The sequence below is a fragment of the Branchiostoma lanceolatum genome, chromosome 16 (genome assembly GCF_035083965.1).
Source record: "Branchiostoma lanceolatum isolate klBraLanc5 chromosome 16, klBraLanc5.hap2, whole genome shotgun sequence".
NCBI lineage: Eukaryota > Metazoa > Chordata > Leptocardii > Amphioxiformes > Branchiostomatidae > Branchiostoma > Branchiostoma lanceolatum.
In genome coordinates, this window is record NC_089737.1 from 5,975,278 (window position 1) to 5,994,593 (window position 19,316).

At 39.5% G+C, this 19,316-nt stretch overlaps 1 protein-coding gene across 1 annotated transcript; it reads right to left on the reverse strand.

Annotated features, from left to right (window-relative positions):
* Window positions 1-826: 826 nt before the first annotated feature.
* On the reverse strand, window positions 827-11,329 carry LOC136421971 (uncharacterized). The gene is made up of 9 exons (XM_066409572.1): window positions 11,246-11,329; window positions 10,402-10,637; window positions 9,542-9,640; window positions 7,354-7,477; window positions 6,086-6,184; window positions 5,520-5,564; window positions 5,139-5,249; window positions 3,684-3,782; window positions 827-3,000 (listed from the first exon to the last, which is right to left on the reverse strand). Exons 1-8 carry the CDS (start codon window positions 11,321-11,323, stop codon window positions 3,684-3,686), a joined length of 891 nt encoding a protein of 296 aa, XP_066265669.1. The 5' UTR covers window positions 11,324-11,329; the 3' UTR covers window positions 827-3,000.
* Between the last annotated feature and the right edge of the window lie 7,987 nt (window positions 11,330-19,316).

Here is a 19,316-nt window from a genome sequence, read left to right on the forward strand (position 1 = left end):
TAAGTTTATAACATAGAAGTGTGCTTTAAGACGGTATGAAAAGGTGTAAATATGTTTTAACACCCCCCTCCCCCATTGACCTTGTACAATATATGACCCGTCTTATACTGCCATAAAGTGGAGTCTCTACAACATGCCATCTGTTCGGTGAACGATATGTGCACCTTTTGCTAAAAATTACACATCTTTTTTTAGTGTGGGAAGAGAATATATATATTTTTTACAAAATTGATTTTTTCTTTCAATGGGTCAAGTTAGGTGATAACCCCTTAGCTGTCACGCATCAGAAAAAGCAGTATCTCGCAGAAAGCACGTGTACGTGTGGTTCGTTAACGTTGCTGCGCTCTTGCTGCAACCTACATCAGATTTTTATAATCCGTGACTTCTTGATTGGAATAACATGCAAAATGTTAAGTAAGATTGAAAAGATAACAAAATACACAAAGCGTAAAACGGTTAGTTTTTATCTCTGAAATTCGTTGAGCGCTCTGTTAAATTTTAGGTCGCAGAGAGAGCGCGGCGAGAGCGCCTCCTAGTGGAATGGGGGTATAAGACATAAACTGGGTATTGTATCTCTTAAAGGTTTTGTCATTTTGATGGCATGCACATGAACATGTGGGTGTACTTCATTGTGGTGCCCTGTGAAGCCAAATGGATACACATTCATATCAGTATTTTTTCAGGGGGGGGGGGGCCATACCATCGACTTGTTTTGTGCTGCAACTTGAAGTATTATTTATTTCACTCGGTGCACATTGTGCTTAAGAATGGCGACTATTTGGCATGGATATAACATCTGGCCTATGTGTAAAGAAGAGGCTAGAGATCTCTTTCTTTGTGTTTAATATAGTGCCAAAAGGAACTTTCTAACTTAGGTGAGCCTTTAAGAAAGCCATTGTATTGTCTTCTTAAGGCAACATTAAGTTACCATCAACAGAAAAGACACATGGTTGACTAACAAAGGAAAATTTCACACTATCAAATTCTATACTAAGTTTTGTAATACAGATAGGATCCTAGGCCTAGGAAAATCAATGTTGTGTTTCCAATTACAGTCCTGAAAAAAATAGGGTATGTGGGAATTAAGGGGTTCTCTTGTTTGTTTGTTTTCAGATCTTGGCGAAGGTACAAATACAGTTTGACAAATGTAAACATCATGCATTAATTAGGACACTGTTACTTTCAACATCATACTGTAATTATACAGATAAACATGATTATAGAAGCACAAGTATATCAGCAATATATTAAAAGCAAAAAAGTATGCTTCTTGCTAGAATCAGTCGAGTAACCAGAAACACAGCATTTTCTATGTAGGCCCTAGCTACCATACACTGTACATTTAACTATAATAGTAAGTCTCTTACAGGGAAACGACAACAAAACTTTTTACAGCTGCAAAATGTACAGTCGTTTATATTCAAGTCTAACTGAAAATATTGATGGCAGTAGTTGATTTAAACACACCATCCAACACTTTGTTGAAATAAAGGCATACTTAACTCCAGGGGAGATTGATACAATGCTAAACTTTCTTCCAACACTAAGGTATTCACAGATCAAATTTTTGACGACCACTGTCGCCTTCTTCAGGATCAATAATGACCAATCACTGCTGAACGTTAACTCGCGAGAGTTACACACAGGTGACTTTATTGACACTTCATTCTGGATACGCAACATCAGCAATTCCTGGCACGTTTGGCCAATCGCCGACGTCACATATCCACAATGATATGTGTCAATTAAGTCACATGTCTGTATACTCTCGCGAGTTTACGTTCCGCAGTGATTGGTCATTATTGATCATGAAGAAGGCGTCGAAAATTCGATCTGTGAATACCTTAGTGTTGGAAGAAAGTTTAGCATTGTATTATGATAACTACCAACACAGATGAGCTTTCATTATAATTCCAGGGGAGATTGTTATTTTCTAAAAGATCTATATATTGAATACGAAATCTATCAAATTTGTAAAAATCTATGACAGATGAACAAATAAGTGAACCATTCATAATCCAGGAACTGAATAGTGCCCCTTCATGCAGACCGATAGGATACTTGCTGACATTATTTCCAGGTCAATTTTTGTGTCAACGTAATAGGAGAATTAAGTTGCTAAGGGTGAAAATTGATGAACAACTATTCACACACATGCTACAAACATTATTTTCAAGATCGAACCTGGGTTTCCTAAGAGCACCCCATTTATTTGAAGGCCCTTTATTCAGATCTTAAGTATGGGTTTCAATGGGATGATTGAAAAAGATCCATTTTTGACCCAAAGCAAGAATCAACACACATTTTCAAGCTCAACGCAAGACTTCTTGCCCCAGTTGAAGTTTGTTCAAAGGTTGTACACAAAATAATATCTGGAGGGTACTCAGGGGGAATCCGAGTATTGGTCACGTGTATATTGCAACTGCTGCCTAGTCCAGGTTTAATGTCAGGTTGCCAATACAATTACGTTTTCAGATTCAGCAAAATATTACTGGCAAAACCAGCACACTCTCCTCGAGTTGAGTATGCCTTTAACATTGCAACAAGAAATAGAAAAATAAATATATGATACAAACTCAAATGAGAAATAACAGATGAATAAGTCAACATAACCAAAATTATCCATAAAAAAAGTAAACAAACAAGGTTCAAACTACCCACTGGCTCAGGATTTTTGTAACTTTTTTCCTCAGTTTTGTAAGAGCTAATGTTGCAACATATTCTCTTGTCTTACAGAAGTGTTACAAAGGGTGTCCACCGGTCAACAAAGATGTCTTTTACTCGAGGGGGAATAGGCCCAATCCAATGTACAAATATACATCAAAATTCAATGTTCTCAAGTGAACAACTTAAAGGTTACTGATATGGGTGCCAACTTTTTTTTGGGTGTTTTTTATGGCCAAGCCAATCTTACAGCTGTTGCCTCCTTCTTTCTTCTTCTATATGGAATATGTTTCCACACTGGTGGTTGGTCCCTCTGACAGCCGTTGTTTCTGGAGCCTGGTGTGCGCATAAAAGAGTTTCATGCATCAAGAAATAGTATGGCGATAAATCATCCTGAAACAAGCTAAATTCAAGGGAGAAAATGCACATTCAGGCACTGTCTTCATGCTTTAAATCAACTGCTGCATTGTGTTTGTTTTGGATTTTATGTTTTGGATGGTAGATTCTGTTTTCATTTTCATCCTCTAGCTACAACATGTATACATATACGAACACAATGGAATAAGTATTTTCCACTGTCTCCCTTACAAGCATTGCACCCTTCTTTGATAATACAAGACCTTGATATAACAAAAAAAGGCAATGTCTGTATGAAAATGGAGGTATTTACCTCCTCAAAGTCACACAGACATTTCTTAAGTACTTGACTTTTATCATAACATAGCAGATAGTCCAAGACTTAGTACAAGAATGCCATCACGCAGTGCTGTGACCAATCACTAGGGGGCACTATTAGTATTACAAATGTTACATCAGAATTGATTCAAGAGAATAAGGACTTGCAAAAGTCATTGCAACTTATCAAGTTTTCCTACTGCAAAGGTTAATTTATGCATGGCAATCATTCCTTGCTTAGAAAAACCATTAGAAGCAGGACACATCAAAGAAAAAGAAGGTTTACTCCCTTAGTTTTCCCCCATAGCTTTAGCAGGTCAGGAAATGGTAATGATACAACCCACCTAATCCAGCTGACGTTCCCACTGGTCCAAGCTGGTCACGATTCTTTCTGCTGCCTCCCAGCTGAGGCTATGTTCACACATGATCTTCCGAATACGGCTCTGTTAAAGGCATCCAGAGCATTTTATGAGGCTTGAAACTTGAATTAAAAAACTCAAATTTCTAGTCATTCCTACACATAGTAAGTTTCAATAACACTATACCATTACATATCGAAATTAAATGAGCCAAGATACGATGTCGTTTTGCGGTGAGAACTGATAGAAAATCCAAACCCTGATAGACTGACCCTGACTGTCCATCACAATTAGCGGTTTGACCAATGAGAGAGTGACTGCATGTCCGTCAAATATTTGCATTTTTTATGTTCTAAATTTGCATTTCTATGTTTTGACGGAGATGGGCAGGGCTATGATTCTACAGTATTTGGAGGAGGCGCGTGAAACTAAAAGATCACCATGTAGATTATTTTTGTGCCGTTTTTGCGCACTTTTGATAAGAAATCCGAACGCAAATGTGTTAAACAGTGACATTAATTGTCAATTTTATAAAGATTACAGCAACTAGAATATTTCCAGTTTTAAGTCTCATAAGATGCTCTGGGTGCCTTTAAGGAAATATTTTTGCATAAGTCAATAGACTGGTTTATTCGGGCAAATCTCTTCACAGCCCAAAAGGGCTGAATTGCGAAATTCATTATATCAGCGTGGGATCTCCTATACACACAATACAATACTAGTACGACAATTACATCTCACGGTACGATAAAATCAACACTGTACTGTAAACATAAAAATTCCGTTACATCTTTTTGGTCAAGAGTTTTACGATATATGATAGGGATTAAACTGTTTAAAGATTTTCCTACACTTTTCTTTTTTAACACCACCCACAATAAAAAAAGGATGAAAGTCTCATCTTACAGACTCATGTAGTACAACATACCTGAACATTAAAAGATTAAAAGGCGGGCTGTGAAAAATTAAGAATTACTAAAACATTATGGACCCATGCCAAAATGAAAACACACCAGCTTTTTAGTTCCCCGGAATTCTGGGGAATTCTGGCTCAGACTCCCGGAATTCCCCGGAATTCTGGCTTCGATTCCTGGAATTCCGGGGAATTCTGGCTCAGATTGCCGGAATTCCCCAGAATTCTCCAGAATTTGGCTTATCCCCAGGGGGTCATCAATGGCTGCTACGTATTCTTAACCTCATTTTTACCTAACATATGTGATATCAAGCCATTTGGGTTAAAGATGACTGAAATGTGGGAGGTAAGTCCCAAATTAAACTGGAAGTCCCAAATTAAAGTGGAGGCTGTTTTCTACACTCATATTTTTAGGAAAATTTTTTACCGCTCTTCTTCACTTGGTAATGAAGATATCATATATGGCTACACAAAAGGGGAAAATGATTATAATATGTAAACGAATGTGGACATAAATGTTACATTACATCAATGTCATGCCTGCCTCTACGGCAAACTCCATTGGGTACAACTGCTGGGTTTTCACCGTAGATCCTCCGCAGGAAGAACTCCTGAACCTGCTGTTCATCATCAAAAACCTGAAATGGTTTTGAAAGAATGATACACATAATAGATAACATCAGCTAACACTATGCTACTTGTCTTTTGCAATAATGGGCTACATGTACATGCTAAATATTGCTGAAAACTAAGTCTCTCAAAGCATACCATATTGCATTTACATTTGGTAAAGGCATTTTGTCCAAACAACATCCCATAAAACAGACTAATTTTATGTACATGTATTGGACTTAAATGAATGAAAATTAATAAGTTAATCAAAACTTAGTTAACAAAATTTAACTCACCTGGTCCTGACCAACATTCGCACTTGGAATTCCTGGATGTAGTAGCTGAAGAAAACAAAAACAACTGATTGTAATGTAGTTCTCGACAGCTAGTCAATAATGACTTATTAATAAATAAAAGCCAATACCTTGTTGCAAGCAGTGAGGAAGATTGCATTATTGTTACCAAAAGCAACGGAAGCAATTCACTGATGAGGCCCTTTGCTCTTGAATTGACAAAGGGAAGTCCCAACAGCTAGTAACCTAGTATATTTATCCATACTTACGTTAAGCCTTCATGCATTTTTAGGCAATAAAGTTTTACAGGATAACATCTACTAACATAATTCCACCAGGGTACATAACTCCGCCATCCTGAAAAGATACGTCCAAACAGATCTCTAACCCAACGTCCTAAAGTATAATGGATTCCTTTTATCTAAACTGTCCATACCTGGGGGGTGCTGCACTACAGATCTCTCAAACACACTGTTTTACAAAGTGGCTGATTTACATGTATGTAACCTGGCGGATTAATGTTAGGTCAAATGTATGTAGCATAAATGAATGATAAATGAGTCCCTCACCTGTGAAGGAACTCCCTGTAGAAGTGCTGTAATGATCTTCTGTACCAGAGCCCTCTCATCACGGGTCAGATCACTGCTGGCTTCTCCACTGAAGTTTTCCTGAAAACATACCTGGACTTAACATTGAATAGTACAATGCTATGCCATAGTTCCCTTTTTCAATAGGTGTGTGTGTATGTGTGTGAGTGTGTGTGTATGCATGTGTGTGTATGTACATGTCATGTGTGTGTGTGTATGTGTGAATGTGCATGTGTGCATGCGTCTGTGTGTACCTGCATCAATAATGTTTTGTACTACTTGCACTTCAGTTTCTGTATGTTTTGCCAAAGAGGGTGAAGTCTGCTACCTCCAATGCCTATGATGTTTTGTTACCTTCATGTTTGCCTTGCTTCAACAGGATACTGTAAATGCATTTAAGTTCCCATGGTTTTTATTTTGCGCTAAAGCGAAAATGGGGTGTTCGCGGCGGTTTTAAGTTTGCGGCAGCGCTATACACATAACACTGGTCAGTTCAAATCCGGAGTGTTCACTTTCCTGATTTGAAGGCGGCCATCTTGGAAATCCAATTTTCCAACTTTTTTTCTACTGAACATACAGATTAGTTTTACATGTCATTTGAAAGAGCATGATTTCCCTTGCGTTATGCTACCTTTAATTTGGTCATAAGATGTAAAGCTATGAAGATATTCCTTTTTAAAGTTGCCCAACCCATACGTACATTGATTCGGCCTGGCGACTGTACTATTGCCCAGACTTTGCTAAACTGGGGCCACAGGGGGCTAAGAGTGGGCTATCCCAATGAAAATGGGTGATAATTAGTCCTTCCACACTGTTGAAAACACTCGCATAATGAGTTATCACACCTAGCTAGTCAGTGTGATTAGCACTTATTTGACAATTTTCTCCTGAGGTGAACAATCTGATTTGAACAAGAAGCTCTATCAAACCTCCTTGATTTGACTTTGTCAGATCACAGTGCTACATTATTTCAAACTAATAAATAAGCTATGTTGTCAATTAGCTTGACTACATAGGACATCTGGACATCTATGGTATTGGACAAAAATGTTTGCGGTGGTTTTATAAGTTCGCGGTGAAACGGTCGCCGCAAAAACGGCGAACATAAAACCACCGCAAACATTTCAGCATTTACAGTAGTTGCTGACCTGCAACACATGTACATAATCCCATATTCATTTTGTACGTTTCAGCATTCTCAATAACAAGATACTAGTACAAGACTGTGATGTTTAGCATGGTACCAGTACCTTAGGCTTGGTTTCAATGACCAGAGCCCCACTGCTATCAACCCGTGCCACAAGCACTGAGCCAGTACTGAGTGTGAAATGGTCATGGCTCAACACAACCCACTGGGTACCTTGCAGTGTGGTCCTGAGGAACAGCAATTCAGAGAGGTATATTAGTCAGCATTGACAAAACCAGTGTGATGCAGTAGCTAAACATTCACTACGCTTCTACCAACAGAAGATGGCATTGAGCTGCCATGACACTTATTAAGTAGTGTATTTCAAGAACAAAATATGTTGATAAACAACACTACCAGAAACCAAGGAGGTTATATAGATAACTTCCTTGCAGAAACCTATAGACACAGAATCATAAAAATTTTCTACAAACACAAACTAAAGAGCATTCAAACACACATTCATGCTGTAGCCTTTTAACTAAAATGTATATTGTTTTCTAAGTTTAGCTATGCATACTTTCTGAAGGGAGGTCACTAAAGTTTAGTGAAATGTGTATCAGGTTTAGTGAATCACTCTATGGCAATCAGGCCACAAGGTGAAAAAAAAAATTGTTGAATTAGTTTAATAACTTGAATCTACAAGTTACAAAGTAGATGTTTCAAATGTAAAGAAACGTAATTATCTGCCCAGAGCTAATAAGAAAGGAAATTTTACAGCATAAAATAGGATCCAACCTCTACTCTGTATATAAACCTATATATGGCTTGTCTACAGGGTCTGCCATTTTCTAATGCCCCATATACCTTGTATTTGAATACCTGAAACAATACTAACAAGACAACAAGTTGAGAACCTTTCACAACAATGTAACAAACACAAGCGCATACAAACACACACTACAAGACAAGACATGAACATCACTTTGTCTGGCAAAGCAACAGATTTCGAAATTTGTCATCATGTTGGAAAATTCTACCTGAATTCATAAAACAATGTGACCCAAAAGAAGAAGAAGAAGAAAGTACATGAAACACAAAACTATCTTTAAGAGGTTAAGATGTAATGTTACAAGGAACTTTGCAAACTGAAAAGGAGCAATGAATTCAATTTGTCTAAAGCTAGATAAACAAACAAAACATGTATAAGGTGAAAATAAGGATTTGAAAATGTATATCGCCAAAGAAAAGCAACACTTACATTTGTAAGCTCCTATCTTACTGGACCCGCGGCACTTTTGCGGCCTCGCTGTGTCCTAAATTGGATCTGTGTTACGCTCGAATTTTCAACGGACATATTATGCAAATGTACAGGTATGACTAAAATGACAACAAAACACACAAAGTGTTAAAAGGTTCGTTTTTTAATGATGAAGTTCGTTAAGTGCTCTGTCAAATCGCTCAGTCACAGCGAGGTCGCCAATGTGCGGCAGGTCATAAAACAGGGCTTTATCTAACATCTAAAAACAAGCAATTTACCATGATCATGCACGCACTCTGAAGCATTAGGTGGAGAAGCAGTGCAGCGGTTCAGGAAGCCATGGTGCAAAAGCAAGGTACATAATAGCCAGGATGTAGTATCCTTGCTGTCTGTTATAACAGTTTATGGCAGCTCTGTGAGAAGGAAATAGGAAGGAACACATGTCTCATATATGTTGTTTAACAGTTAGAAATATATCCTGGACTGTAAAGAGAGGTTTTACAATGTATGTTAAAGAAAACATAAATCCATCTCAATGTGCTATTAGATTCTTAGAAGAAGACTTATGATAATATGCTACATATGTACATATGATATTCAAAGTTTTTCAGATTCCTTTCATTATCTTCAGTATTCAAGTAGTAACTACAGGTTGTAAAGATTTGTACATACTTGTATCATATAAAAACATACCATACAGTTGTACATATACATGTGTATATGGCATGTTTTTATTTGATACAGGTACGTACAAATCTTACATGTATATATAACCTTTACATTACAATTTATACAACCTCAAACTCAAGCCACAAAAGTCATTCGATATGATTGGCCAAATGCAATTGCATTAAGACACAAAAGGAACATGGCTTTAAATTCTAACAATCCAACATGCATCATAATATTTCAGCTAGATCTTATTCTGCAGCAATAATCTACATTTCATAACAAATTACAGCTCTACAGATATGGTCAAGTGATAACAATGCACAAGTAATAATAATGTCAAAACTGAAGTGCTGCCAAGGAATATTCTAAACGTACTGACCTTTTTCTCAGCTGTTGGAAATACACTCCAGAGGTCAGAGGTCCATACAGGATGTTTCGGAGGACGTCATCAATGGCCTGTTTGGTTCCGATGCCAATACTACAACACAAGCATGAGAAATTGGTTACATCGAGACAATGTAGTTATTCATTAGAAATAATTCTGGTTATCAATATTGTCGATACATAAGTATCACATCATACAAATGTATATATTATACAAAATTTTGTAATGATGGATAACGCTAAGTGAAAGCGAATTAATGAAAAAAGAAGAAATAACATATCATTGCAAATTGAATAGTTACATGAGTGTCATTGACTTTTTACACTTTACAGATTTCTGCAGTTTATAGAAATACCAAAAGACATGTAACATACACAATGATCTTGATCTTGATTGGGTACTGGGCAACACCCCTTTGTTGGAGTAAAGTGCCCAGAGGCTACCAACTTGCTGAAGAGTTTGTAGCCTAAGGTAAGGGTTGTATATTATATGGTTTGGACCATCGCACACCGGGGCATGTCTGTACTCTTTTTCGAAAGGTGTGGTGATTCTTTTACGTGCGCAGGGTGTGGCTCTCCCCAAACACGGGAATTCCATTTAACGACCTATCGGAGGGATGTCCCTAACCCTAGATGAGTTAGGTTAACTCATTTACACCTGAGTGAAGTGAGGAAAGTCGTGTTAAGTGCCTTTCCCACTTAGGGCACAACGTCGGGGCGCAAGTTCGGACATGTCTCTGGGCACAACCTAGGATTCGATCCCGAATCCCATTGTTTGACAGCCGCGCGCTCTACCACTTGCGCCACACGACCAATCAAGTTTCAAAAGTGTTAGAAGCTCTTTTCAGCACTTACTCATGAGCAGTCAGAATCTTCATGTGTGGAGGAGCTCTCACTGCACCATCAGGACGCACAGCTACACTGCCCAGTCTGTCCAGTAGAACATACTCCACCCTGTCACCAGACCGACGGATCTCCACGGAGAAGGGGGGTGGGGGGTAGGAGGCAGGCATGCGTACGGTCGGGGCAACCATGCTGACATCATCGGTGATGTTGCCCAGGACAAGTAGACCTGTATGGTCCTCCACCACCTACATGTAAGAAGATGGACACATATATTTAATATGGCTTAAAGAATTTGAACTTTAAAGCATGACCAAAGCATGTTACATGTGTGCCTTTTTTTCTTTCACAAATATCATAATTCATTGGGTAGTTGAACTTTTATAAGTGTGTAAGTTCTGTCAGCAGGGAAAGATAATGTATCACTGAGAGGGTCATCCTGTCAAACATAGCCTCGGTCTACAGTGGACTACTATAGCCTCGGTCTCGCACAAAATCAGAAACGTCAGCTGTGCTGGGGGGAGGGGGGGGCTCTTCCAATTCTTTCGCACAAAGGAACGTTGTGGAAGACAAATATACTGTGACAATCCTAAAAAGGGTAGCCAACGTTCATTTTCTGCAAAGAGTACAAGTGTAATCTGACAGATCTGCAAGGAAACGGGGACATCGTCTTGAAGAGATTCTCCGGTGCCGGGGAGGCGCAACACACGTGACTCGAGCAGCGAACGCCCCCCTCCCACTGCTCCGACACCTGTAATTTCGGTCTTTAACACCCTATTTGCCGATCAAAAATAGGTATTATGCAGTATAGGCATTCTCACGACCTTCCTACGTAATACATATGATCATATGATACCTGAGTCGGCGAGTTATAGTGGTTCACGTCGCCTTCCACATTCGACATGATGTCTCGGCGTCCGTCTTCTGCAGCCATGTTGTTTTGACCTATGACCTCACTCAGTCAGTCAGCCAATCACGACAGCGTTTCTGCGTGGCAACGTGATGAATCATTAAATAGAGCCTGAGCCACGTGGGAAAGATTTGTTGTTGTTTTGGAACAAAGTTCAACTTCAAGCAAGATGGACCTCTTCAAGAATTTAGGTTCTCGGTTCAAGATGGGACTAGAAATAAGACATTTAACTTTTTTTCCCTCGTTGTGTTAAAGGCACCCAGAGCATTTTATGAGGCTTGAAACTCGAATTAGAAAAACTCAGATTTAGTAGTCATTCCTACACATAAGAAGTTTCAATAAGAGTTCTACGACCTCATACCTTCGCTAAATGATCTTAACTTTTATGACTGACGTATTGGGAGTGTTTCTCATCAATTATGAATCATACCAGTTGGTCGTCTTCACCCAAATAACATAAGTTGTCCAAACTATGACTATGAGCTAAACAAAGAAGGTTATGCTAACATTTATCATCAATTATGCAAATAAGCTCCTTATTAGCATAATTTGATTCAATGGTGTTCACATTCACACTACTTCCAAATGACACAAGTATGAAATTGCCGTCATTAACTAGTATGGAATTATAGTAGTTTAACATTAATTATACAAATTAGTCTACATTTGCATATTTTCTATCTATCAACATCCCTATCTACCTCAGTTACAAATTTGCATATTTGAATAGTCATATCATGGAACACAGCGGGTTTTTAAATTGCCTCATTAATTATGCAAATTAGAATCTGATTTGCATCATTATCATCCAATCAAACAAAGCACCACGTAAGTTATAGAGTTATAGTATTTCTCATTAATTATGCAAAAGAGGTCTTCATTTGCATAGTTGATATTTATTACTATTTCTCTCTTCCTCGGTCATGTCACATGTTTGAGAGTCCTATTATGGAATTTGGAGGATTTATAAATTTTCATCATCAGTTATGCAAATTAGATACTGATTTGCATAATAAGTATTAAATCATGTAAATCATCACTCAAGCTATGCACTTAGCAAAAAGCATGACCATCCATCAAGCCCTTCTTGAGTTATTCCCTTTCACAGTCTGAAGCAAAACCTGCTCCTGCAGTCCCAGAAAATGCCGCTAGGGTGTCCAAACCGATACCTTTTACTCTCTTTCCAAAGCGCTATCTACCACTCAAAAGTCGGTTCCATAGCATATCCAAAACATGAGATATCAAAACAGGAATTTCCGCTGCAGTATTTTAACAAGCCGCTAGGGGCCCCAAAATCTAATCATCTTCAGGTCTCACCAAGACCTACCAACATACCAAATATCAAGACAACCCATCCAGGCATTGTTGAGTTATGCTGGTCTTCTTATACATCCAAACGCTACCCTATGCATAACCTTCTCGGCGAAGGTAACTACTTGCCTTGAGGAACAGTGCAATTTCACAAGATCAAGATCTGAAAGTCAGTGAGAAGCCAATTTGTGCCAGCCAGGCTTCACAGTCAAACACCCCTGGTCCAATGGGAATATCTCCTTACTACACCAGTAAAGCCTAGGTTACACATAGCCGAACATGGCTCCCGAACGCTAGCCGACTCAGGTCGGCGGTAGCTAGCTCGGGAGCATTCTGACCAGTTTTGGGGCCACGCCTATCTTTGGTGCCGAACATGCGCCGAAGATGCGCCGATCATCTCCTAACCAGTACACGAATTACTCCCGAATGGGCCCCGAATGCTTTCTAGCTTACTCCCAACCATCCCGACCTCTAGCCGCAGACTGCCGAATCTCTCCTGACTAAACCCCGACCGATTGCAGACCCTCTCACGAATTTAAATGGACATATTCAGCGACTTTCAAAAGAGGGGTCATTTTCGGTTTTGATTAAAATAATCCATTCTATTATGTTGTTAACATCACCGACAGATCGACTTCGGATCATGGCTAGCTTTAATACTGCTTTTAGTGTTCTTCTTTGTTTTTGGTCGTGTGAAGGTCGGGGGTGATTCGCCCACGTTCCGATAGTAGTCACTTGGTTGAGAAGGAGTTAGCAGAGTTTTGTCTACGGCCTTGGGGTGAGTTATGGGTAGGTTGGAAACTAGTTGGGAGTAAGTCAGTAGTGTTTCTGGCGTGGTTAAGGTTCTAATTTTACTACTGACTCAATCCCGAATATCAGCCGAGCACTAGCCGACCGCGCCGAACACCAGCCGGACACCAGCCGACCCATTTCAGACCCTCCGTCCAGAGCCGAATGTTTTGAAATTTTCAAAACATTCGGCTGGCGCAGCCGAACACCAGCCGACTCAGCCGAACGCCAGCCGACTCGGCCGAACGCCAACCGAGCTAGCTCCCGAATCACTCCCGAATCACTTCAACCATGGTCGGGGGAGAGTCGGGAGGCCATGTTCGGCTATGTGTAACCTAGGCTTAACACTTCCCCTTCACCAGTAACACGTTCCAGCTGGCACCCATGGAGCTAGTATACACTCATACAATATAACACATTTTTACACTTTTCTCGTTAATTATGCAAAGTACTTCGCCCAAAATCTAATCATCTTGAGATTTCCCACATACACATCAACACACCAAATACGACAACAATCCATCCAGGCGTTCTCGACTTATTCTGTTCACTAACAGACACACAGACAAGCATCAAAACATAGACTTCTCGGCGAAGTCAATAACACTATACCATTGCATTACATATCGGCAAAGATACGATGTCGTTGTGTGGTGAGAACTGATTGAAAATCTAAGCCCCAATAGAGTGATCCTGACTGTCCATCACAATTAGCGGTTTGACCAATGAGCTCGAGAGCGTGACTGCATGTCCGTCAAATATTTACATTTTTATGTTTTAATTTTGTATTTCTACGTTTTGACGGAGGTGGGCGGGGCTATGGTATCGGTCTATTTACACTAGGCGCGTGAAACTAAAAGATCGCCATGTACCTTATTTTTGTGCCGCTTTTGAGCACTTTTGATATGAAAATTAGCACGCAAATATGGTAAACAGTGGCATAAATGTCAATTTCATGAAGATTACAGCAACTAGAACATTTCCAGTTTTCAAGCCTCACAAAATGCTCTGGGTACATGCCTTTAAAGTGCTCAAGCCAGGTGCTGTCCGCTTGCTCTTCCAGTAACTTTTTTGTAACTTAAAAGCCATATGTATATTTTAGAAAAATGGAACATATATGTTTCCCGCGAATTATTACAGAATGGAACCTGTTGTCAGCAAAAAAGACTGGGCCCTCCTCCAATGATAACTTAGCTTCCGTTAGATTTAGATATGATGAAGGGTTGTTTTGGTCGTTCTGTGTGATATATGTAGGATACAACACGCGCGGGGTATCACTATGGCTAGCCTGAACTCAATCAAGCTCCTGTAGCGGCTTGCCGGCCTGTAACCGCATAGCCGCCCAAGAGCTTGATAGCATGCGCCGCTAATCCAGGGGAACCCGCCTTTCTAAATATGGATAATTTATGCAGCCATCATCAGCCCACATGAGCTGCCTGCCACGGCCAGACTAGTTGCTAAGGGTCTAGTGCTGTTGCTATCCAGTGATTGACAGCTACAGATGTCTGATCTGCAGGTGGTAGGAATAGAGTTTCACAGCCCTCCCCTCAAGTGGCTTCAGAAGTCAAAGCCCTCAAAAATCCTTAGGAATGGACTCAAGTATAGGGGTCAAAACTTGGTTTAGGACGTGGGAGAAACTGCCATTGTCTGCCTCTAAAGGAACAGATAAACCAAGGAGGTACCTTTTAATCGCCTTGGATGCGATATGATCTGTCCCCCCCCCCCCCACCACCATCTGGATCTCATTTCCCATCATATCCTCCCCGTCTGCCTGTGGTGCCAGGTGTGACAGCTAACAGACAGGCTAACTAGCTGGTTTCTATGGCAATGTGGACCTGGCTGAAATCCTGGCCTCTGATTGGTGTTACTATTTTTGATAACAGCTCTCCGATCACAAACTCCGCGGGGAGGGGAGAGAAACCCCCGGACAGCTGGAGTTTGCGTTATACAGACTACACTATGGCTAGTCCGTCATTACCCGAGGTACCAGCCCGACCGCGGGTAGGATCGCCCGACGGCCGTATAATCATTGATCATTATCAGTAGATATAAATTCCAAATAGTTCATTTTCATGAAATGGTTACGTGTAAGTTAAAGTGAGCGAGGAATGGTCGAGTGAGGAGTGAGTCACATTTAACGTGTATGTTTACGGAGCACTGTATCTAAGTCCTATAGATGTTCAATGTCCGATAATTGAAAAATTATCGCAAAGGGCCAGGAAGATACGTACAGCGAAGCAGTCATACGTATTTCAAATCAAAAGATATTGATTTGTATAACTTTATATACTCATCTGTACTGTAAAAATGATTCTAAGAGGAAACGTTCCAAATATCAATTCTGCCCCTTTTGACCGACTATTTGCATAATTATGTCACAGAGAAGGCGTTAAATAACACGTGCACTTAAGGAAAATATTGATTCAACTTTAACAGACTAATTGATTGATTGACTGATTGATTGATTGCCTGATTGATTGATTGACTGATTGATTGATTGATTGATTGGTTGGTTGGTTGGTTGGTTGGTTGGTTGGTTGGTTGGTTGATTGATTGATTGGTTGGTTGGTTGCTTGGTTGGTTGGTTTGTTAATTGATTAATTGATTAATTGATTAATTGATTAATTGATTAATTGAATAATTGATTAATTGATTGATCAATTGATCAATTGATCAATTGATCAATTGATTGAAAGAACATTTCTGAATTTCGCATTTTGAAAAAAATTGTTAACTTCTTAGCATCTGCTATAAGTGTAAAACGCATTCATAGCATTACATCAACCAATGATATATCCTCTTCATGCCGTTTGGGAAGATGAATGTGGTGAATAAAGTTGTATCAAGTTAAAATTTAATTCCTAATCAGATCTGCTCACTACACTACGATAGCTAGATAGAGTTTTATGCCTACACACAATATAGTCAATTTTATTACACAGCTATTGTAACAGGAACAATATGTAAGACAAAGCGTTGTATGAAATATATATGGCTTTTTACCGGTGTATGAAACAATATGTAGACAGTCGACTCACTAGTTATATTCATAGCTGGCCAAATTATTTACCAAACAAATACCATTCATCCAACCCAAAAAGTCTTGATGAAACTACACGACGAATCAAGTAATAAAATCATGACATATTATATTCTGCAGACAGTGTTAGGATATATATTTGCGACCTAAGCAATGATCAGAGGAATGCTTAGGACAACCATCAAAATCTATGAGTGAAGTGATAGAGGGGCGTTGTCTGATCACGAGAGAAGAAACAGAACAGAAGAAGGAAGACCTTTGACCACTGGTTGATCAATGTGTGCCCCTTAGATACATATGACCCATTTTCCCTAGCCAGGTTATCAGGAAACACGCCCACCAAACTCACACATCTCCGCAACACTCGGGCCCTTACAGTTAAAGCAACAGGGCTGCGTTTTGGCGGGTCGAAGAGAGTTCATCTATCCAAAAAAGTAAGTACATCACTACAGTTCTACATCGGACGTTTCTAATGTACACTATGGGTTGTGTGAGCAGGTCAACAGGTACTGCAGTAAGCAGTTATCAAACTTTATTGTAGTCAGAGATGACGATCGAAGAACTTGTGACCACACCGTTCGTATTGGATACAACCAGATTCATAGTGTGATGTCGTCACCTATATCGTCATGATTATCCCTTCACTATACATATATGGCCTCCGTCGGTCAGTATTGACCATGGTAAAATCCTAATTCACAACAGCCCTACAGCATCAACTATGGCTAAACAGCGATATACGAGAATGGCAGTCTCTGCCACAAAAATCATATCTGTAAGCTGACTCAGTTCTGTTGAAAAGCTCTTTTCTGCGGATACGCTTTTCTTCTGCGCTGTGCATCAGTCTGACTTCTCCTTCTCCATTCACTACATATCTTGATATTCATTGTTGTAGACGATTCACCAAGCGTGTAGACTGTTATAGTTTTAATGACCAGTGATTGGTGCTTTTTTTATCCGGGTCTAGGGCTATAGCCACATTACCACATCAAGTGTCTTATTATCACAAAGAACATCTGTTTTCCTCATAGATGGTTTGGGCGTTTGAAAAGACATATTTTAGATTCTACTTGTCTTTAAGTTCCAATATTATTTCAACATCATATTCTGTATCTGTATCTATATAGCCGGTATAACCGCCATTCGGCGTAACACACCAGCTTAGCACACGTATCATATTGATGATTGGTAGGCAGGAGCTTTCTTCACACATGCTAATTATCGCTGAAACGCTTTTCCTGGGGATGATCTTCAAAGATAAGATAAAAATAAGAGAGTGATTCACTTGGTTCTGGACATAACCAGTTAGTGGGACATTTCTTTTAAATTTTCAGCTGAGAACTCTTTATTCTATATGTCATAGAACATATCATTAAATGATGTACAAAATGACTGTCAACTTTTGACCTCTGCTTCTTTCTGCGTCCTTTTCTTACAGGACGTATTTGTTTCTGATAAGATGGGCAAACATCGTCAAACTAAAGATATCACTCTACAAGTGATCATTTTGATTGTCATAAGAGCCTTTCATGGCCTACAGTCTTTGGTGTTTTACGGATTTGCTGATCAAAATGACTGGAGGGGAATACTTGTTCTGGCCTACGTAGACAAAAGCACCAAAAAATTCTAACTAATCAACATATTACAACACCCGTTAATGATAAACATATGAACAAATATGCCAAGCCTACTTATCTCAACCATCTATTCATCCTACAGAAGACGTTTACTTGCCCTTTGCCCTCTTCTCACGTGTCTATCTGAGATTAAGCATCCTTGCTGAGACATGCGCACTTTCAAACGCACACCTTATATAACCTCTACTAGATCGCTGGAAAAATAGTAGAAATCGGCCAAATAAATCTAGAGTGAATAGTAAACTAAGGCCGATAGTTGTTCCCCTATTGACCTTTTTGGCCGGCCGACTTCCCTAGCATATTTTTAACTCTATTTGGCCAATTTCGATATTTTTCAAGCAATCCGCGGAACCTGGTAGAGGCTACTAGTATGTCTATTTGAAAAGTTTACATTTTCTTAGCTTGAGGTCTATTAGATGTTTTCCAACGTTCAATATTATAAGGCATCAGCTTCCTACATGTTCGTACGTTTTCGGGAACATATCTTCTAGAGCAAGGACGGTCTCTAATTGATACTAGAGTTAAGTATTTGTGCTACATATACTTCAGGTGCGCTATGTTAGTTTAGCGATGACGGGGTCTTTTTATAAATATGAATTGGTATTGAATTTTTCTTTTTATTTGAGTTGAATGTGTGATAGTTGTGTGCCGAGTTGTTAAATTTACAGAGAACACTAACGACCCCCAGAAATACCCCTCCAAATAAAATGGTATGGCGAGCCTATGACGTCACAGTTCAAGATGGCGGCCACCAAACATGCCAACGGATCCAACAAAGGTTTTGCTACGCAAACCTGTAATATGCCTTTCTCTACCAACGGAGATATGCCTCCGCTATTGCCCTTTGATCTTCTCAAACATTTGTCGATCTATGCCGCTCGTAGTGGAGATAAGACCACGTTGATTTGTGTTGTCATTAAGTGTATCTATGGGAAGGGTGTACGTAATGTTAAACTGTCTTCTCTTACTTTGTAAATTGTAGAAATTGCTAACCTTGTGAACAAAGAATTGAGAAACTAGTACATGTATTGTATTTATGGACATTGAAGACAGGTCATTACACTGGGTCAGGCCAAGGAGGTTGAATCTGTATCTAACCTCCTTGGTCAGCATAGGCAGCTCTCGCTGGCAACAGCTGACCCACAAAATACAGACGAACATACAACTTGTATACATAACCTGCAGTAGTAGCTACTACATGTAGGACAACTATACACACCTAGACAATAGCATGTTATCA